Source organism: Fulvia fulva, chromosome 7 (genome assembly GCF_020509005.1).
Source record: "Fulvia fulva chromosome 7, complete sequence".
Classification (NCBI taxonomy): Eukaryota; Fungi; Ascomycota; class Dothideomycetes; order Mycosphaerellales; family Mycosphaerellaceae; genus Fulvia; species Fulvia fulva.
In genome coordinates, this window is record NC_063018.1 from 3,128,090 (window position 1) to 3,150,239 (window position 22,150).

At 46.6% G+C, this 22,150-nt stretch overlaps 4 protein-coding genes across 4 annotated transcripts; all 4 read left to right on the forward strand.

Annotated features, from left to right (window-relative positions):
- Positions 1–223: 223 nt before the first annotated feature.
- Positions 224–691, forward strand: CLAFUR5_10459 (uncharacterized protein; the record flags this gene model as incomplete). Its single annotated transcript, XM_047909607.1, has 1 exon — positions 224–691. The coding sequence occupies one exon, from the start codon at positions 224–226 to the stop codon at positions 689–691; it is 468 nt and encodes a 155-aa protein (XP_047764263.1).
- A 5,438-nt stretch (positions 692–6,129) lies between these two features.
- CLAFUR5_10460 (Terpene cyclase ATR13) lies at positions 6,130–6,899 on the forward strand (the record flags this gene model as incomplete). The annotated part of the gene is made up of 3 exons (XM_047909608.1): positions 6,130–6,161; positions 6,218–6,460; positions 6,506–6,899. 3 exons carry the CDS (start codon positions 6,130–6,132, stop codon positions 6,897–6,899), a joined length of 669 nt encoding a protein of 222 aa, XP_047764692.1.
- Positions 6,900–7,702: 803 nt separating this feature from the next.
- Positions 7,703–8,317, forward strand: CLAFUR5_20313 (uncharacterized protein; the record flags this gene model as incomplete). The annotated part of the gene is made up of 1 exon (XM_059463149.1): positions 7,703–8,317. One exon carries the CDS (start codon positions 7,703–7,705, stop codon positions 8,315–8,317), a length of 615 nt encoding a protein of 204 aa, XP_059319065.1.
- Positions 8,318–8,455: 138 nt separating this feature from the next.
- CLAFUR5_20314 (uncharacterized protein) lies at positions 8,456–9,551 on the forward strand (the record flags this gene model as incomplete). Its single annotated transcript, XM_059463150.1, has 2 exons — positions 8,456–9,464; positions 9,526–9,551. The coding sequence occupies 2 exons, from the start codon at positions 8,456–8,458 to the stop codon at positions 9,549–9,551; spliced, it is 1,035 nt and encodes a 344-aa protein (XP_059319066.1).
- Between the last annotated feature and the right edge of the window lie 12,599 nt (positions 9,552–22,150).

Below are 22,150 nucleotides of genomic sequence, written 5' to 3' on the forward strand. Positions count from 1 at the left end.
AGGGAACTCTATTCCCTGCGAGCGCGATGCGATGCGATGGGCGTGCAGCGACCGTCGTTGGGCTGAGCTATGCGTGCATGTCATCTTCCGCCGACTGCGCCTCCTGATAGTATGCAGAGTGTATCTTCGTCCTTCACCAGATTGTGTCAGTCAGCCGATCACTTTGCAAGATCAAAAGACACATTCGATTGTTGTCCTGGCAGGCACCACCGTTTCACCAGACATGCAGATGCACACTCCACATCCTTCAGCCGCGTCCTCTCCCGCCGATGTCAAAGACCCTGGTACGGAGGAAGAAGTCATTGCATACGTGCAGAAATGCGTAAGGGACAGTATCGATGGCGTCAATGCCCGCCGCCTGGAGAGATCGGACTCGACCTTCCATTTTGTTGCCCCTGACTTCAAGCAGATATCGGCTCAGCCATTGGACATAGACGAGTTCATCCGGCTGCTCAAAGCACACTGCCAGAACTATCCGGAATTCTACGTACGCTGTATGGACATCAACACCGATTTGGATATGAAGCGAAACACGGCACTGGTGTACTACAATACCGAAACGACGGGTGCTCCCCCAGGCGTCACGAGACCTGCGTGGTCGTCGTGCGAGTTTCGAAAAGTTGACGGCAGGTGGCAACAGATCTGGGCGAAGACGATGCATGGTCCTGCTCACGCTGGCTTCAACCCTTGATTGCAACAGTGGCAAATCTGCCCGTCTACCACTGCTGTGCCTCCTCGGCCGAGCAACATCATCATCATCATCATCATCAATGCCAACGCAGGACGCAACTTTGCATAACGATTCTGCCTGTTCGCTCTTGGAGTTTGTGTAAGTACAACGCCTTGGGACAATTCTCGCTCAGAGGAACATTTCTAGCGGCCAACACTCCTGACCTTGGCACCGCATGATGACTGGTATCGACGCCTGGCAAAATGGACCAAACCGGTTATGGAAGCTTCAGACGTCTGGAAGCATCAAATCATACGATAATCTGGGCGCAAACCCATGCATCAGGTCGCCATTCTGGCCGAAGGGCCATGTGACATACTTTTGGAATGCCTCAGGCGTGGAAATTCGGCGCCAAGCACACCATCCCATGACCCCTGGCGAGGCTTGCGTCAAGGCAACCTCATGCGGCCCGACAACCATTCTGGCCTCACTCCCATCGTCCGATTCAGGTCACGCCCACTCCTGCGGGCAGAGGGCGAATGAGGCTGAATCTCACGAATCAGAACGGCTCGACATTCGGCCTTGCCAGCGCGACCAACAAATACCTGCAACCGACCCTTCCCATCTGCATGTCAAAGCACAACATCGCCTCTTTCTCCAGCGTATCAATACCGATCGTTCCGGACCAACTGATACTCGTTGCACATGCCGCAGTGCCCTACCAGTGCGACCGAATCAAGGCTGCAGGCGGTCTACAGGTGACAGGTCATCAAGGGCAAGCGCGTGTATATGTGCCTCGTCCTACCTGCTCATGTCGGAGCATACACTACGCATATGCATATTCCGCCGTGCACCTTTCATCAGCAGTGCGCACTGGCTAGCCATACGTGGCATACGCCACTGGATTTGCATTACACGTCCGCTTCCAATGGTGGTAACAGAGAGGCGAATGTCTCCGTCCGTCAGGCTGACGAGCAGTGGGTTGACCCCGCCCGTGGTGTGCTCAAAAGCTGTAATCCAGACAGGCGTCACTCTGTTTGGCATCGTAATTTCTCAACGGTGGTAGGACTACCAAGGAGTTACTGGCATCTGGAAATGTTGTATGGCTAGCCGGGGGTCGTACGCCACGCCTCTTCGTCCCGAGAATGATGAGATCCGCCTTCTGTGTCTCGACCGATCTGACGAGGAACATCACAGACTGGAAACCGTTTCTTTGCGCTTGGGCAACCCTCAGTATATCGCTCTCTCCTACCATTGGGGCAGCCACCAGAGATGGGAGAACGTACAAATCGGGCGAAGACGGCACTATGTCTCATCGAATCTGGCTCGAGCCGTTGAGGCCGTGAAGGATGCTTGGGATGTCGAACCTTTGTATCGAGGAAGACTGCGGGTATGGGCAGATCAGCTCTGCATTGATCAAGAGAACTCCGCAGAGAAGTCTTCACAGGTTAGTTTCATGGACCAGATCTATGAGAGAGCTGCCCATGTGTTGGTCTGGCTACCGACTCGACAACCATTGTACTTCCGGCATCACGGCCGTAACCCGGACTGGGACAGCTGGAGTGCCTGGCATCACGACCACATGCGGCTGCCTAACCATCGTACGCTTACAGGCAGCCGACTTCGACAAAGGATCCCTAATCTTGGACCCAAAACTCGGGCAATCTTGGGGACGTATGGTACAATGTCTACTACATCGCCACAAGCCCTTGGTGGTCAAGGGCCTGGGTATATCAGGAGTTCCTGTCAGCAACTCGGGTCACTTTTCTGGTTGGTGGCTTCAGCGTGCCTTGGAAAGAACTCTATGCCTTTCTACGCCCATTCTTTCTCGCAAGAGAGCTTCGCCTTGGTGCTTGTACTAACGTCATGGAGAATTTGGAAAGATATGCTGATGCTCATCAAGGCGGCTGCTGGCGTAGACTGTTCCCTGCCCGAAATAAGTTGCTTCGCATGATCACAGTACGACAACAGAATTTCACCGAACAGCTCCAGCTCTTGCGACACGCATCGGCGTGGGACCTTTGCGAAGATATCTTCAGAAGTAGAGCCTCTCGAGGTGGCCATGTACCAATGAGGGATCTCACACGGCTTTCCACGCTCCTTTCACACTCCCGTCGGTGCCAGAGCTCAAACGCACGTGACAAAGCGTACGCGGTCTTGGCATTAGCAGACAGCACAATAGGATACGACCTACCCATCGACTATACCAATCGCACCACCGATACTGATGTTCTCGTCAAATTGGCCAAAGCAATCTTCCGTGGCGAGCAACGCTTGGATATCATGGCAATGCCCTCTGCTGACGAATGGCCGCTGGACAACTCGCCACATAAAACTCACTCTCGCCGTCAGCGCCTACCTTCATGGGCGCCTGACTGGTTTGCACCGCTGGATGAAGTCAGCAGGCAGGATCGATTCCACTTCAAGTTGTGGCAACAAGAGCTGCCTTTATATCACGACAATGGCAGGATCAATCCAACTTGGGGTAGAGCATCCCTTAACATCCCTCCACGCATGGCTTTCTGACCGGATGGCTACGGCAATACGGACAGAGTCATGCGCGTTCACGGACTTTTCGTGGCCACCCTTGGGCATGTCCTAGGAGAATCACGAGCCAATGGCTGGAGCCGGTTCGCCAGTCACTACGGCAAATCCTGTACGGGTCTGACCGTTGAGACTACCAGCGTTGCGAGAAGGAACTGCGAGATTTGGGTCATTTTTGGAGCTGACAAACCCTTGACGCTTCGCCGACTCACGAGGGGTGGACGTAGAAGACGTGTCTTGGGCCCTGCGTTACTAAGATACAGGCGAGATGGAGTGATCTCCGATATACATGAGGGCTACCTGGCTGATTGCTACCTCGATGGCAGGGTGCAGGCTGAGGACATTTGGCTGGTCTGAGTATGGCTGCGGTGTGTTCAAGAGCACGGGGATCCAGTCATTGTCCGGAGCGGTCTTAAGCTCACGACACCAGGGAGCGCTATATGTTCCAGGCGACTAGGAGGAGCTGTGTAGCACCAGTTTGGAAGGAGATTCACGACTATATCGCAAGTGCAAATGACACCACCAGAGGTCGGATTGGGGACTGTGAAAGCTGTGGCAGCAGGAACCCAGCGCCAGGTTGAGAAACAGCATATGCTCACGGCATTCCTCCTTATCGCGGAAGTCGAGATCATATGCTCCGCACGCTCAGGCCAAAGTCCATCTCGGCAAGAAACGGCAACCCTCTCACTCTTTGTCAACAACGTGTCCACTTCGAATCCCAAGTCACAAGTCACAAGCCCCGAGTCGCGAGCCGCGGGCCATAGGTCCACTAAAAGATCTCCTTCCTCAACCAACCCTCTTTTCTTCCTTGTTCCTCAACAAGGAATCAGGTGGCGTTGGATGTAGTGGTGGTATTCGACGGTGGCGCTTGGGGTGGTGACCACCACTCTCGTTCGCTGGGAATCATCAGTTCCCACCGCCAACTCCAACGGCATTGGCGGAAGCAATAGGAGAGGGCGAACATGGGTTCGTCCTCTCCTGTTTTGCGGTCGGGTGAGGGGATGTGAAAGGTGTAGGGAGCAGGGTGTTGGGATGAACTGTTTGTGAAAATGGTACAAAGCGAATGCGCTGCTGTGGCATGTGCGAGAACGCTTTCCGTCACAATGTTGATGCACAATGATCCAGCATCAATATGTCTTGTACCTCGTACCGCAGCGAGCGCGTGGCACCCCGTCAATATGCTTGGGGGGGGGGTTTGAAAAACGTGGTATCGGTCAGCTCGCCTTCGGACGGCGCAACATGGCCGCCATGTCCCGTGGAAGTTGCTGAATCACAAGTCTTACGCGTCGACTCGCGGGCTGCTACGGACGTAAGCACCGTCCAAGCATCAAGGGACCAACATCCCACCCTACATACGCTGTTGTGTATGATGGCGACATTCGCGAACCCAGTCTAAGATGTTTGCGAGCATCGATATTGTTGATCGATTAAGGGCTGTTAACAAACTTAGGTCGCCCAGGACGTTTAGATAGCTAGCCCATCGAAGTCCGCCACAACGCAATCGATCCTTACGAACGACTAGCATCGCGCGAGCGCCTCGTGCAGGTCGTCATGTCTACGCATCAATTCAGCGCCCCGGTATATTCATGCAACAAAGTCTGTAGCGGAAACGGCGACGCGCTCGGGTTCGGTAAGCTCCGAAGCATATTATGACCAAATCTGGACTGCACTTCTCGACAACGTCCGTACCATCTGTCGGCCGTATGCTACCCGACGTACATCTACTAGTTCGATGCTTCGTGCATCGAGTCTTGGACTTTATGCTTACAGCAGTTCCTTCCTCAACCTAGCATGTATGGGCGCACTATACTCCTTGCCCGTTGTGTACAGGGCATTCTTTCACTCTCGACAGACCGCCGAGAAGTCTTATGAAGCGCGATCCACTCGTCTTAAGCTTGCTCGATGTCGAACTTATAGGCAAGAGAAACTAAATCAAGCCTAAGAAGTACAATTGGCCTCTCTTGCCCTATGCAGTGCCTTGGATACAGCTGAAAGCCACGCCAGGTGGTTGTTGGTGGATAAAGGTCATGCCCCTCAATGACAAGAAAGCGCTTTGGCAGGAGCTCGAGCGGTCGTGGAGTTTTCTTCGGATCTCGGTAGATCGTTCTGGAGCTATCGAAGAGGTCAAAACCATATGTTGGCCACTTTGTATCCGATCCCCGAATCTCTAGCCCGAAGTCTGGCTGTCTCTCTGTCTGATTGTAACGGAGGCAGAATTGAGCTGTGGGGTCTCTTTTATGACGGCACGAGAGTACTGCAACGAGTCTAACAGATGCGGTGACTGTTTTATTCTCTTCAGAGCGAGGCTGGGATCTGGCCCGAGGATGTTGTCGTACTCCCTGCGAAGTCTGTGGAAGCTCCCTGAGTCGAACAGCCAACGTACAGTTGGGCTGCTCGTTGATTCTGACAAAGAGTCTTGTGGCGAGCATCCGTGGGATGAGAACAGCTACTTGCATATGTGCTCACGTTGTGCTATGGAGGGGCAGTAAGCTGCATTGCCCTGTTCGGGTAAGATCTGTACCACGCCTTGCTACACCAGTGATCGTACAATGTGGGCAGTCTGACGATGTTGCAAAGGGCACATTTCATCTGCTCTTCACAATCTCCATCGAAACTTGTCCGTTCAGTCATGGGGAATCCGATGATCCCAAAAGTCTACGACCTCCTAGACACCCGAGTAATACCCTCGTGCTTCTCTCGATTTCCTGCTGGCATCAACGTCAGCGCCAGAAAAGTTGAAGAAAGCCTGGCTCAAATCGGTATTGACGCATCGGCGGCCGACTCACGCGAAAGGCGGCGTGCTCTTACCAGGCATTCTCACCCCTACGGCAATGCTTTTGCTATATGTCATTGTTCCGCGGATCCTGAAAAGCTTGTCATACTGGCTAGTCTGGTAGAAGTCATGTGGATTCACGATGATGTTACGGAAGAGCTACATCATGCCCAGGTGCGTCATCACAGGCTTTGCTACGCACGAGTCTTGACGATGAGGAAGGCTTGTAGGGAATATGCAACTCTCAGCCAAGTACTCCGACTCGACATCGATCCGTCGAGAGTCGCGCCAGAAAATGTCCGACAGAAAGCATTGAGCGAAGTCATTCGAGCTGCTATCGATATGGATAACCCTCAAGCCTCTGAGATGATCCAGACATTGAAGACCTATCTCGACTCCTTCGATAGTCGTGCTGACGACTTCGACAACATGGAAGAGTACACGGCCTACCGCATTCCAAATTGCGGCTACTGGTACGTTCTTCAGTACGTGACCAGGTTGATGCTCACACATATCAGGATCTCGTCGTACTTCATCCGCTGGGGTCTGGGAATCACTTTGACCCAAGAAGACTACCGTTCCATCGACGCATTCGACAGAGCGATGGGTAATGTTCTCGGCTTGACAAACGGTTACTTCAGCTGGAACGTGGAAAAGCACCAGCCGACCGACCGCATCAGAAATGCCATGAGAGTGCTCATGAAAGAGCACAACATTGACTCCGAAGCGGCTCAGTCCATGTTGTTGGGCATCATAGTGCAGGAAGAGACCAGTGCAGCACAGCTTAAGCAGAGACGTTTGCAAGCGCCAGTTTCTGAGGCGCTTGGTCAGTACTTTGAGGCGATCGAGCTTTACGTTGGGGGCAGCTGCTATTGGCATGCGACGGCGCCTCGATATCAGATTGTGGAGTAGGGCTTGGATCGATTGCGTTTTTTGGTATCTGGTCGTCTTCACGGCACTACAGTGAGTAGTGGTTCGCCGCGTCCAAACACGACATGATTCTGAGCATGCAACATCGCCTGCGACCCTTGTTGCAAGTTCACCGCAGCTACAGAGTGCACCGCACCCCACGAATGGTCAATGCAACACAAGCACGAATGCGAAGGGCTGGACACGCCTTGAGACTCCGCAGCGACGCGATAGGCTCAGGGTCGCACTGATGCACACGCAAATGTTACGGTTCTGCTTGATTGAAATCTACTTCCAAAGTGCACATGCAGTGTGCATGATTTGATCATGGCATGGGCTACGAGCTATTACTCACCCCTAAACAGTGAGACGGCCCGGCAGACAACGAGACTTGGAGTGGTACTCCAGCTCACATGAAATCGTGTTACTGGACACGAAGCCACAGCTCATTGGCCTGCTGTCGTACCTGGACGGGCATCATGATCATCACAAGAATCAGGGCCTGGGGTCCTTGACTAGTGCTTGGCTAGCTCCGGTGGCGATGGGAGTCAGCGACGCTATGTTGTCGCGTTCACCTATGTGGCTCGTGTAGTCTGTGTAGGTAATGGTGTCTTGGCATTGGGAAGTGTCATTTCACAGCCTTTCACTTTGCCGAGCTCTAGACAACGCCATTGTACTCCGGCAAAAGAAACGCAACTAACGAGATTCCAGCACGACACCTTCAGGAATCCTCCTTATCATGCCACTATTCTTGATCGTATCCCTGCCTCCTTCATCGGAACCATCAGCATTGACTACAACACGACATGTCACTGCCGCAAGATCTCGTCACCCAAATCGACAACAATAACAACATCAATTCTACAGACAACAACGCGGTTCACGTCATCGAGCATCGCCATGTCCTAGAATTCCACTACCCATGCCCTGGCATCGTTACTCATGAGCAGAAGTCTCTGGCGTACATCGACGAGCCATCGAACATGAAACTTCGCCCCAATCCAGCAGAGACCCTCAGCCTAGTCAGAGTCAAAGGCATTGACACAAACTTCTTCGTGGTCCTCATGCCCTCAGTACAGCAGGATGCTGGGACAGACCAAACTGATCTCATCGAGGCTATTGAGCAGATAGCGAGCAAGCCTTTCCACCAAGTTGCAAGAATCATGGATGTAAAGACTGGATATGTGCACAACACCCTCTTGCTTGCCACTGGTCATGGAATAGCTCATAATAAAGGGAGGTACATTCTCGATGAGGAAGAATGGGAGAATCTGCTTAGCCACGCTGATAAAGCCTGCTGGGTAGAGGTGCTACAGCACTTAGTAAACTCCGAGAAGAGACTTTGTGAAGTGATTAGAGTGAGCAGTGAGAGCCAGCGAGTGATAGCAGCTGTATCTCTGTGTTCACTGCAGCTTTCGTAGAAAGCGCTAGTGTCTTGGCATTTGAAGGCTAGTGAATACCCAACATATAACACATTCCAACACCCTCAATCTTGCTCGCTCTCCCCATGACTGTCTCCTTTCAACTCAAGATACTTAGCCTATACAGACATAACCATGATGTCCCTCCCCCAAGACCTCCTGACTCGGCTGGAGAACATTAATCTCGACAAAGAGCGTCCACATCCACTCCTCTCCCGCCATATCCTGACCCTCCACTATCCTTGCCCAAGTCTCATCATCCACGACAAGAACACTTTGATCTACCTCGATGAGCCCTCAGATCTAGACTTCCGACCTGATCCACAGGAAGTGCTCGATCAGATCGAAGACATTGACACCAACTTCTTTGCAGTGCTCAGGCCGCCAGCAGAACGCCGCACCAGACGCGACGCAAAAGGAAATGATCTCGTCGCTGCGATTGACTACATATCGAGACGACCAGGCACGGCAAGGCTCGAAGCAGTGCGATGGTTCGATAAGCAATGGGGAGATGTCAGGACGAAATTCTGGCTAGCAACGGAGTCTGGTGAAGATCGTCATGCGAGGACGTATGTGCTGACGGAGGCTCAGTGGCAGGACTTGCTAAGGAGCAAGGACGAGCTGCCCTGGGTTAGAGTTCTCGCGCATCTGGTGATGAGGTCCTCGGTCGCGGCACTTAAACATGTGCATGATCGACTGGCAACTGTTGATGCTAGGAGAATCTCAGATGCTAAAGTCAGCAAGGAGTGGAACTCGTTCGCACCTCTGTTCTCACACACCGAGGGCGTGGAGGAGGTGCGATTCGCCGAATTGGCGGCGGAAGTCTTAGCTTTCGTTGAAAAGCAAAGAATGTTTGAAGAGCTTGATGGCATAGAGCTGGTGCGGTTCACAAAATTGCATAGACTCCCCTCGAGGCACATTCACGATGCGTTGCAGCTCGCATATGACTCCCTAAAGACACCCGAGCACGTGAGACCGCAGAGTCTGGTATTCGAAGACATGCTTGAGTCGAAGGTAGCCATGGAGGCACTTGAGGTATATTTGCAGGGTGAAGACTTTCTTCCGCAAGCCACGCCGTATACGATCTTGCGTATGCTGCAGTGTCAAGTCATGTCCGCGACCGTACAAGAGCCCCTTGATCTGGCAGGTATCAAGCTGATACCAGGATGGATTGCATGGCTCGAGAGGTGGCTGACAAGGGCTGTTAGCTTTCTTTGCTTTCGCGGTTGCGTGATGGAGGATCCTGCGCATCAAGGGTTGCATTACCACGAAGATGCGTTGTTCTACAACGTCGAGAGCGAGGTGCTTGACATGCCGGAGCAAGCTACGGTCGACGACGAGACTGATATCATGATGGAGGATGCCGCGTTCTGACTAACATCTGCCAGGGCCATTTCGCATCCTCAGCATCTCGCAAGCGTGCCGGGAAATCCGCCGCTCCGACAGCAAACATATCCTGCATGGCAGTAATCAACTCCCACTTGGTTTTTTCCGACTTCCGCAAGATTGCGCCTTGCGGACTTGTGTTTCTCGCGTAGATTTTACCTTAGAAAACTACACGGAACGTAGATGCCTTAGGTTACTAGATCACTTCCTAATTATTGACTCCCTTTAAGATGCTATATCTTAACACTCCTACTTATCTCGTATAGGAGGTTACAGTCTGCTCACTTCCTATTAATAGTACTTAGACCTTTTTATAATAGGTTAAGCTAGCTTATAAACCTCTAGAAGTATAGACTAGTCTTTAGTTTTATAAACCCGTCTATAACTACCTTAGAGGTTAGGGTGTACTTGATAGTAATAAGCCTCCTCTACTAAAGTTTCCTAATAGCGTTATAGGTAATGTCAATATGCTTCGACTTGTTATAAATATATACACCTTTTACTAGGGTAAGGACAGCTTAATTGTTGCCTCTTAATTAGACTAGTCTCAAATTTGATATAGTCTCCTAGTTTCTAGTGATTCTTAGTTAATAGGAACAGTCTCCTTGTTATAGTCTCCCTATAGAGTGTATAGAAGGTAGGGACAGAAGACCCTTAGAGTGCTTAGAAGTCGTTAAGAAGTAAAAGTCTAGCTTGGTATATAAGCGCTAAGAATTATATGCCCCGTAACATTTACTACGGGACCTAGCCCTCCAAATTTACTACTCTACTAAACCTTGACAGATTCACTTCGGCTCGTAACTATATAACTTACGGCACTCCCGCGAGCACCCGCGACTACGCTAGACCCTAGAAGAAGCACGTAGAAGACTCGGAACGTAGGGCAGGTTAGAATAAGGTTTTAAGCAAAGCTACTAAGCGCGGCTTCGTACGGGTTAGCCCTATTAATGCGGGGACACGCACTCGCGAGGGTCGCGTATAAGTATCTAGCCTTCCCTAGGCCTCTCTTGCTTTCTTCGTCTTTTGTTTTGTATAGTAATTATACTATACCCTTTATATCTACACTTCGTACCTACATTCTCGCTTTTACTCTTATATCTTATAGGCTAGGCTCTCGCCCTAACATCACGAAAGACTAATAAACCGTCAACTACTCGAGTCATCCTTATAGGGGACTACGCTACTAATAGAGGTGTTAACCTCGATAACTAAGACACTCTATTCCACTTTAGTAAGTAGGCTAATATCCCCTTCTCGAACGCCGCTACCTTCGGTACCTAGGCAAACGCTAACCCCGACACCGCCTACGCTCTTATTAACCGCACCGTCTCCTCTTTCCGCGAGACCGCCTAGTAGGTCGAGCAAGCAAATAACTAAGTAATATACCTTTAAGGTATTATAAACACCTTCTAGAACCTCGTACCGTACGCCGACGATAACCGCCGCTAGTACTTCTCTAAGAAGGTTAACGACCTAGACGAGTTCGACGGTAATAAGAGTAAGTTCGAGGCATTTAAGATATAGCTTACTATTAAGCTATTAGCTAATACCGACCACTTTCCGTAAGAGAAGGATAGGGTTACGTACGTCTTCTCCCTCCTTCGGGGAGACGCCGCGGCTTAGGTATAATACTATATCGATAACGCTACGTAGACTATCGGCTACCCGGACGTCCTTACTTTAATATAGGACCTCTGTACTGCCTTTAGTAATCTAGACCGTAGAGCTACCGCCTAGAACGCTATCTATAACCTCCTCTAGAAGAATAAGAGGTTCGCCGAGTACCTCGCGGCCTTTAACCGCGACATCGGGTTTACCGGCTATAACGAAGAGACTAAGAAGAGCACTCTCCGCCGTAGCTTATTAGTAGAGCTTCTTCGAGCCCTCGAGGATAAGGACGTTGGTACTATAAGCTTCCGTAAGCTCGTCGAGACCTACTAGCGCCTCGACTCTAATATAAAATATACCGCCTCTCTCCTCGCTTCCCGTTCTTAAGGTCGTTAGCCTCGTAGTCCCGGAAGCCACTTCGCTACTCTACTAGGCGCCGCCGCTCCTACGGCTCTCCCTCCCGTCTCTATAGGTAATACTATAGATCTTAGCGCTAGTACCGCCGTCCCTCGAGTCTAGGGCCTCGTTAACGGTAAGCTTACTCCTAAAGAGAAGCTTCGCCGTCGCTAGGCCGGACTCTATACCTACTACGGCGGTCTAGGCTATATCGTAGTTAACTATCCGTAGCTCGCTACCCGTAACGCCCGTAACCCGGTTCGCGGCGCTATCGGCGCTATCGAGCCTAGTCCTACTACTCCCGCTAAGTAGGAAAAAGCCTAGGTCTTCCTTATCGACGCGGTAAAGACTAAGAATAACGTTTACCGAAAGTAAAGAGAGGAAAGAAGTTAAGGATCAATATAGTATAGCTAGACCTATACGACGAGACGGGTAAGGACTACGCTTATAAACCGTTCGTTACGAATATAAATATCGGCTTAAAGAAACTCTCTTCTTCCAATCTTACTCTTATAGACACTAGCGTACTAGGCGAGTCTTTTATAGACTATAAACTCGCGACCTCTCTTAACCTCGAACCCTAGGAACTGAAGTACCCTTATACCCTTAAACTCTTTAACGGTACGGAGACTACTACTAGTAAGATTACTTATATTATATATACGTCAATTACTCTCGGAGGTAAGCGTATATCGATTACTAGCTTCCTTACGTCCCTACCGTATTAGAAGTTTATCCTCGGCCTCCCCTAGTTTAGACGATACTAACCTATTATCGACTAGACTTCCCTTACTATTAGCTTCCCTCTAGAAGCTCCTCCGGTACCTCCGCCTTCTCCGCCGCCTTAGCGCGGTCCTAAGTATACTAAGATCTTCTAGGTAAACGCCGCTACCTTTACTACTACTACTAAGCAGCCTAAAGCTTAAGTCTTCGCCGCCTCTCTCCGCGATATCGACATCGCCCTCGAGAAGCTCGATAAGAAGCGTACACCTACCGACCCTACTACGAAGGTCCCTCCTTAGGCACACTACATCCTCTACGTATTCGATACTAAAGCCGTAGACGAGCTGCCTCCTTATCGCCCTTACGACTATAAGATTGAGCTAGAAGAAGGTATAGAGACACCGTTCGGACCGCTATACTCTATGTCCCGAGAAGAGCTTATCGTCCTTAAGAGATACCTCGAAGGAAACCTAAAGAAGGGGTTTATTCGAGCGAGCCGTTCTAGCGCTAGTAGTCCCGTTATATTCGTTAAGAAGCCCGGCGGTAGCCTACGCTTCTACGTAGACTACCGAGGCTTAAACGCTATTATAAAGAAGAACCGCTACCTAATACCGTTGATTTAGGAGACGCTCGAGCGCCTCTCTAAGGCCAAGTACTTCACTAAGCTCGATGTTATCGCTACGTTTAATAAGTTACGAATAGTAGAAGGATACGAGTATCTTATAGCCTTCTATACTCGCTACGGGCTATTTAAGTCGCTCGTTATGCCCTTCGGCGTTTATAACGGGCCTAGTACCTTCTAGAACTTTATTAACGACATCCTTTAGGAGTTCCTCGATTAGTTCTACACTACCTATATCGACGACATCCTAGTCTATAGCGAGACTAAGGAGGAGCACCGCGAGCACGTCTATAAGGTCCTTTAGAAGCTCGTAGACGCCGGCTTATAGCTCGACATTAATAAGTACGAGTTTAAGAAGACCGAAGTCAAGTTTATTAGTTTGATTATTACCGTAGACGGTATTAAGATAGACTAAGAGAAGATTAACGCTATCGTCGAATAGGATACTCCTACGAACGTTAAGGAGGTCTAGGGTTTCCTAGGCTTTACTAACTTCTACCGCCGCTTTATCTACGTATTCTCGGGCGTAGTACGCCCTTTAACGAAGCTTACGCGTAAGGGTAAGAAGTTTGCCTAGACCGACGAATACTAGGAGGCTTTTGACTTGCTTAAAGCGAAGTTTATTAAGAACCCGCTTCTATAGTACTTCGATTTCGAACTAGAGACCCGTATAGAGACTAACGTATCCGACGGCGTAGTAGGCGGTGTCCTACTATAACGCCGCTCGCCTAAATCTCCCTAGTTACCTATCGCCTTCCTCTCTAAGAAGATGACCGCTACGGAGTATAACTACGAGATCTACGATAAGGAGCTTCTCGCTATCGTTAAAGCTTTTAAAGAGTAGCGCCCCGAGCTCGAAGGCTCTACTATACCCGTCTAAGTAAGCTCCGACTATAAGAACCTCGTCTACTTTATAAAGAGAAAGCTACTTAATCGTCGCTAGGCCCGCTAGAGCGAGTTCCTCTCCCGGTTCAACTTTATAATCTCGTATACGCCCGGTAAGGCCAACTCGATAGCCGACGCCCTTACCCGCCGCCCTAGTAACTCTCTAGTTAATCGAAGAGGGGGCTAGTAAATCGTAGAGCAACAAGTTATTAAAGAGCATAACCTCTCTTCCGAGCTTCGAGAGTACCTATCGAACGGCTAGCCTACGCTCGCCGCTTCCTTTACTACTCTCGTACTTGCTCCTACCTACCTTAACGAGAGTGATAACGAATCCGAGCCTAAAGAATACGCCTCGGACGCTAAGGACTTAAACGACGATAAAGAGGGCTTAGTAACGACCGACGGCTTATCCGAGTTAGACTTTAAGGGGTTTGATAATAAGGAGCAACCTAAAGGCATTATAGCACGAGTACGAATAGCGTACAATACCGACCTAGACGCCTAAGAGTTAGTTTAGGCCCTTAAATCTAGCGCGAGGACATTTCCGGGTTTCTCGCTATCTAAGTACGAGCTCTAGGAAGGTGTCGTCTACTTCCGTAAGAAGCTTTATATACCGTAGCCCGAAGGCTCTAATATCCGAGCTAAGATTCTTCAAATTGTCTACGACTCCGCCTCTAGGGGTCACCTAGGCGTAGCTAAGACCTATAAGCTCCTCGCTAGGTATTACTAGTAGCCGTATTCCTAGAAAGACGTCCGCCGCTACGTACTAAACTACGCTACTTACCGAAGAGCTAAAGCTAACCGCTACCGCCCCTACGGTCTCTTATACCCTCTCCCGGCTCCTAATCGTCCGTAGAAGTACATTACTATAGACTTTATTACCGATCTTCCTTACGATAAGACCTTTAGCGGCGTAAAGGCAAAGGCCCTTCTAGTGATCGTAGACCGTTACTCTAAGGACCGGTACATAATCCCGTACTAGAGTATAACCGTAAAAGAGACTACTCGCTTGTTCTACGAATTCGTCTAGCGCTTTTGAGGCCTCCCGGATAGTATCACCTCTAACAGAGGCTCCTAGTTCATCTCGTACTTCTAGAAGCGTCTATATACTGTCCTAGGTATTAAGCATAACCTCTCGACTAGTTTTTAGCTATAGACCGACGGCTAGACCGAAATTACGAACGCTATCCTCGAGTAGGTCCTTCGTTACTTCGTCGACTACTACTAGAAGGATTGGCCTTAGTATATCCCTACGGTAGAGTTCGCTACTCGTAACTAGGACTCGGAGACTACTAGCTACTCTCCCTTCTATACTACGAGAGGTTACTACCCTCGTATAGGTATAGAACTAGAAGAGCCTCTCCCGCCTACTAAAGACATAAACGAGCAAGTAGTAGACGAGTTCGCTACTATACTCTTATAGATCTATAAAGAAGTCTACAACGAGATAGTATACGTATAAGCAATCTACGAGGATCAAGCTAATCGTCGTCGCTAGCTAGCTCCCGACTACTAAGTAGGCGATATAGTCTACCTTAACTCTAAGAACATTAAGACGGACCGCCCCTCTAAGAAGCTGAGCTAGAAGAACCTAGGTCCTTTTAAGATTACCGAGCGTATTAGTTCACACGCCTACTATCTAGCTCTTCCTACGAACGTAAAGATCTACGATAACTTCTATCCCGTACGCCTTCGGCCGTCGGCTAAGGACCTATTCCCGAACTAAAACTAAGACATACTAGGTCCTCCCGATAAAGTAGAAGTCGACGAGCCGGTTAACCTACCTTCTAACGACTATACCGTCCGTAAGATCCGGGGAATTCGCGTAGAGCCTAACGACATTAAAGGGCTACCGCCGATTAAGTATAAAGTCGAATAGTAAGGTTATCCTAAGTAGGATACCTTATAGGAACCTATCCAATATATTATCTTTAATCGTTAAGCAATCGAAGAATACTACGCCCGCGTAGACGGCCTAGAGGTCAATATCGGTAGGCTTTTCGAATCTAAGCTCTTCGACGGGGCTTACTAATAGTATATCGACTATAATATTAGGCCTAGGCCTAGTACTGAAGCTAAACATCCTCAATATATAGAACTACTACGGCTTCGTAGGAACTTAGCTTTGTTCGGGAGGGCTACTATTATAGTCTCCCTATAGAGTGTATAGAAGGTAGGGACAGAAGACCCTTAGAGTACTTAGAAGTCGTTAAGAAGTAAAAGTCTAGCTTAGTATATAAGCGCTAAGAATTATATACCCCGTAATATTCACTACGGGACCTAGCCCTCTAAATTTACTACTCTACTAAACCTTAATAGATTCACTTCGGCTCGTAACTATATAACTCACGGCACCCCCCTAAGTACCCGCGACTACGCTAGATCCTAGAAGAAGCACGTAGAAGACTCGGAACGTAGGGTAGGTTAGAATAAGGTTTTAAGCAAAGCTACTAAGCGCGGCTTCGTACGGGTTAGCCCTATTAATACGGGGACACGTACTCGCGAGGGTCGCGTATAAGTATCTAGCCTTCCCTAGGCCTCTCTTGCTTTCTTCGTCTTTCGTTTTATATAGTAATTATACTATACCCTTTGTATCTGCACTTCGTACCTATATTCTCGCTTTTACTCTTTCATCTTATAGGCTAGGCTCTCGCCCTAACACTCCTACTAACTCTAGACAATCCGTTTCTCTTAGTAGTAAAGCTAGGAATTAGGACTACTTTATATATATTAAATAGGTACGAGTTACGTAGTAGTAGAAGACGGCGGATTATACAAAAGACGAAGAAGGACCTAATAGGATAGCGTATATCTATATATAGTATCGCTAGTGTTAGTGTAGGTAGATACTAGGTGTCCGGATGTTTACTAGTCTATAGGCTAGTAAACCCTAGTTACGTGATCTAGTTATATAACACACCTACACCTATATACTTGACCTACGGCCTATATGTTCTTAACACTCCTACTTAGGCCACATAGTCTCCTACAATCCCTTTACGTAAGCTAGAGCTACCTTATAAAGTCTTAGAACTACTAGCTATTAAGGGGCTTTATTAACCTATTAGTAGCTATATCCTTTATATAGTAGTAGTCTACTATAATCTTCTTCTACCACTAGAGATGTCTGATATAGTTATATATAACATCAATATGCTTTGACCTTTTATATATATAGGCATCTTTAACAAGTGTTAAAGCGGCTTAGTTGTTACCTATAAGCTTAACTAACCTTAGCTCATTAATAGTGCCCTTGCTTGCCCTTATACTCGGCTAGAAAGAGCTCTTTCCTACTAGTTCTAGGCACCCCATTTCCCTAAGAACAGTAGCAAGAAATTGTGACTGCTCTACGGCTACGTTTATAGCTATGAACTTAGCTTCTATTATTGATGTTATAACAGACTTCTACTTTCTACTTATCTAGGACATAGGTAATCTATAAAGGAACTATACGTATCCTAGAATTGAGACTCTATCCACTTTGTCTATAGCGTAGTCAGAGTCCGAGTATCCCTAGAGATTGCCCCTTCCCTTTCTATATATAAGACCTAGGTCTAGGTACGACCGTAGGTATCGGGAGAGCTTCTTTAAAGCCTTTATATACTACTACGAGGGATCAGTAACATATAAGCTAATTCTTCTAAGGGGGAATGCTAAGTCTGGCCTTGTTATTGTCATTAGCTATATCTAGGTACTATTATAGCTCTAGTAATCCTATTTGTTACACCTCTTATCTATAGGAGCCGTAGGTTATAAATGCTCGTAGCTCTCTATAGGTAAGTAGGTTAGCGTAGCCTTCTCTCTAGCTATATTTATCTTGGCTAAGTTAGCGTAGACATAGTGTCCTTAATTAAGCTTCAAAGTGCCTTAGGACCTGTCTCTTATAATCCTTATTCTAAGGATCTTTATAGGTTTACTAAGATCTTTAATCTAAAACACTTTTCTAAGCTTAGCCTTAAACTACTAAACATCTAATAGCTTCGGAGCTATAATAGGTATGTCATCTATATAGATAAGGACTATAAGGTCTCTATCCGTATAGATAAGTAGGTATAGATCTACCTAGGACTAGGGAAATCTAATCTTCTCTAGCTTCGTAACATAGAGCTTGTTCTAGTCTCTAGCTACTTACTTAGCCTATAAAGGCTTCGTAGGACCTTAAACACTATGTTTAGAGGTGCTTCAACTCCTAGGGGTGGGATTATATAGATGTCTTTAAGAAGGCTACTTTAGGTAAAAGCATTATCTATATCTACTAGGTATATCTCGAGATCTTCTAGACAACGGGTTTACTAGACAAGGATTTTAGGGTGAAACTAGGTAGTTAGATAGCAAACTATTAGCTGAACTAATTCTACGAAACAAGACTAACTCTAAGGCTAGGAACAAACAGGACATTTTCTAAGACAATTTGCTTTCTAGAAGGACTACCTATTACTACACTTCCTATATATATAGCTTGCCTTAGACCCGGAGGAACACTATATTATAGCAATATAGGAACCGTAGATCAACCTATACTCTAGGATTCTATTAACTATACGAGACCCGAGATACTACGTAGTAATAAATAGAACCGAGGGAGTCCTACGAACATATATCTATATTAGTAAGAAGGTACTAGTAGAGGATTAGTAGGCCTAGCCGAGAACCGATAGGGATATCACTATAGTATATGTTGAACAGGTACGGGTGGATAGTAGCGGAGTAGAGTAAGAGATCAATCTTCAACTGACTAATAGCACGAGTATATAGCAATATATTAGGAACCAATATGTTGATTGTGTTGGATGTCTATCTAAGCTAAAGGGGAGAGAAGGTATCTCCCTATAAGCTGAGTCATCGTACTAGGCTGCTAGATCACTTCCTGATTGTTGACTCCCGTTGAGATGCTACATCTTAACACTCCTACTCATCTCGTATAGGAGGTTACAGTCTGCTCACTTCCTGTTAATAGTACTTGGACCTTTTCATAACAGGTTCAGCTGGCTTACAAACCTCTAGAAGTGTGGACTAGTCTTTAGTTTTGTAAACCCGTCTGCAACTATCTCAGAGGTTAGGGTGTACTTAATAGTAATAAGCCTCCTCTACCAAAGTTTCCGAACAGCGTTATAGGCAATGTCAATGTGCTTCGACTTGTTATAAACATGTACATCTTTGACTAGGGTAAGGGCAGCTTGATTGTCACCTCTTAATTGGACTGGTCTCAAATTTGATACAGTCTCCTAGTTTCTAGTGATTCTTAGTTGATAGGAACAGTCTCCTACTAACTCTAGACAATCTATTTCTCTTAGTAGTAAAGCTAGGAATTAGGACTGCTTCGTATATATATTTATGGCTATATATTCAGCCTCTATTGTGGATGTTACTACAGACTTTTGCTTCTTGCTTATCTAAGAAACTGGTGCCCTACAGAGGAAGAAGACATACCTAAGGATTGAGACTCTGTCTACTTTGTCCATTATATAATCAGAATCATAGTATCTAATAAGGTGTCCTTTTCCAGACTTTGAGAACTAAAGTCCTAGATCAGGGTATGATCTTAGGTACCTAGTGATGTTCTTTAAAGCCTTCATGTGGTAGGTGGATAGGTCACTCACAAATGAGCTCATCCTTCCTAGGGCAAAAGCAATGTCTAGCCTTATGATTGTTACTAGCCACATCTAAGTACTATTAATACTCTAGTACTCTGCCTTGTTACACCTCTCATCTATATAGCTTGAAGGTTTGAGGGCCTTATAGCTGTCTATAGGTGAGTGTGTAGGTGCTGCCTTCTTATAGTTCATTCCTATCTTGGCTAGGCTGTCCCTAACAAAGTGTCCTTAGTCAAGTTTCAGGATTCCTCTCTTCCTGTCACTTGTGACTCTCATGCTAAGGATCTTTTTAGGTTCACCTAGATCTTTGATCTTGAAGATCTTGCCAAGTTCTCTTTTAAACCAGAGAAGATCTATCAACTTTGGTGTAGCAATTGGAATGTTATCCACATATATAAGGATTATGATCTCCCTCTTCTTATAGATAAGTAGGCATAGATCCACTTCTGACTGTGTGAATCCAATCTCTCTGAGCTTTGATACACAGAGTTGATTCCAATCTCTAGCTACTTGCTTAAGTCTATACAAGCTTTTAAGGATTTTAAACACTATGTTTGGTGGAAGCTTAACTCCTAGTGGTGGTAACATGAAGATGTCTTCATAGAGGGTGCTTTCTGTGAATGTATTGTTCACATCTACTTAGTGAAGATGAAGATCCTTCTTATACACAATAGCTATAAACACCCTAAGGGTGTCCTGTCTTACTGTAGGTGCAAATGTCTCTATAAAGTCAACACTAAACTTCTGTAAGAAGCCCCTTGTAACTAGTCTAGCCTTGAACTTTTCAATAGCTCTACTAATGCTTCTCTTAATATCAAAGACCTATCTTAATGTAACCAGATTTGCTCCTTTTAGTGGAACAGAATTTTCCTAGGTGTTGTTACTCTATAGAGTATCTAGTTCCTTTTGGATTGCTTCCTTCTAAAGATGTCCCCATTTCTTGTCATTTATAGTATCCTTATAGGATTTTGGAATTAGGACCTCTTGCTTATATATAATAGCTTCTACAGTTGCTATAAAGGCCATTTCCTTAACTTCTTCTAGGAATTCGCTATCCTATGGTATTGAACTGTCCACTAATTGTATAGCTATAAAGAAAGCTTAGTGAAAAGCAGCAAGGTTCTCTAAGAGGTCTATTGCTTCTCCTACTTCAGTAGTTAGTTCGGGCTTAGGGACTATAGATTTTAGGGCTTTCTATTTTATGTCATAGCCCTTAACATCATAGTCAGCCTTTCTCTTTCCAAGGGATGATTTAGGGACCGTCACTTATGACCTAGTAACGTCTATTTCCTAGGGATCTAGGGAGCTTCTCTTAATTAGCTGATCGATTTTCTGAAATTCCCCTACGTTCTCCGGAGGTTAGGGAAGTTATATAAACAGCTTTCTCGGCTAAGCGACTTTAGGCCTCCTAATTAGCTGATCTATTTCGGGGGTGCTCTAATAGACGCCTAAATAGTAGGTAGATTGTCCTAAGGATACGTTCTTCCTCGGCCTTCCTAAGGGCTTCCTAGCTAGTGCACTGCTTAGTAGATTCAATGTTGGAATATTAAGACCTATATCACCTCTAGGCTGGTCCTTAAAGAAGTCTATATATATGTGTTGTTTAACAGCTCTTATGTCTAGTTCCTAAAAGAGCTAGGCTTTAGCTATGTTTTTAATATACCTAATAAACACTGCTTCTTTACCCCTATTCATTAGCTTGTCACTTCTTACCTATTGAGGTTAGGATCTTGTGTCTATATAGACAATAGCTTTACATCCCTAAACTTTCAAATAGTTGATGGTCGGTTTGATACTATCAAAAGCCTTATCTAGTAAAACCTTGAACCTATCGTAATCTAGGCCATTTAGCAGTTTGTTCCTTATATAAGTTTAGGCCTCTAGTGCTTTAGGCCAAAATTTAACCGGCATTTTAGCCTCTTTAAGCATTGCTCTTATAGAGTCCTCTAAGGTTTGTATTGACCTCTTAACTAGTCCATTCTGTAGAGAGTTGTATGCCTTAGTCGGCTCGAGCCTAATCCCTAAATCCTTCTCCTACTGCTTTACTAATGCAATAAGTTCTTTTGTATTGTCAAGTCTTACTGCTTTTAGCTACGCTAATGATTTCCTCTCTACTTTGATCTTCTAGTTCTAGAGAGCAACTGGAGCCTTTTCTCTTTTCCTAAGAGGAAAGGTCTACTTCTTCCTAGAGAAGTTGTTAACAATCTCAAGCTAGTATTTGAATCCTAGTCTTAAGATTAGTAGTGGGCCACATATATTAATAGATATAAGGGCAAGTCTTTTAGGTCTTCTCTCTATAACTTTGCCTTTGTACTTCTTCATCTTTGCTATTGAACATACTCTACACTAGTGAAAGCCATCCTTAGGGATAGGAATAGGTTCTTTTAAGTCTATTACCTTATAAAGATTCTAGAGCAAATTCTTCCTAAGGTGTGCAAATCTTCTATACTAAAGCTCCTACTGCTTCAGGTCGGTCTCTAATTAAGCAGTCACAAAGGCATTCTCTATTAGTAGTGCATATAATAAGTAATGTGCCCGTTCTTATAGGAGAGGAGAAATCTTATTAATGAATAGAACTCCCCTAAGGAGCTTTGTCTAGACAACAGTCTTACTAGAGGG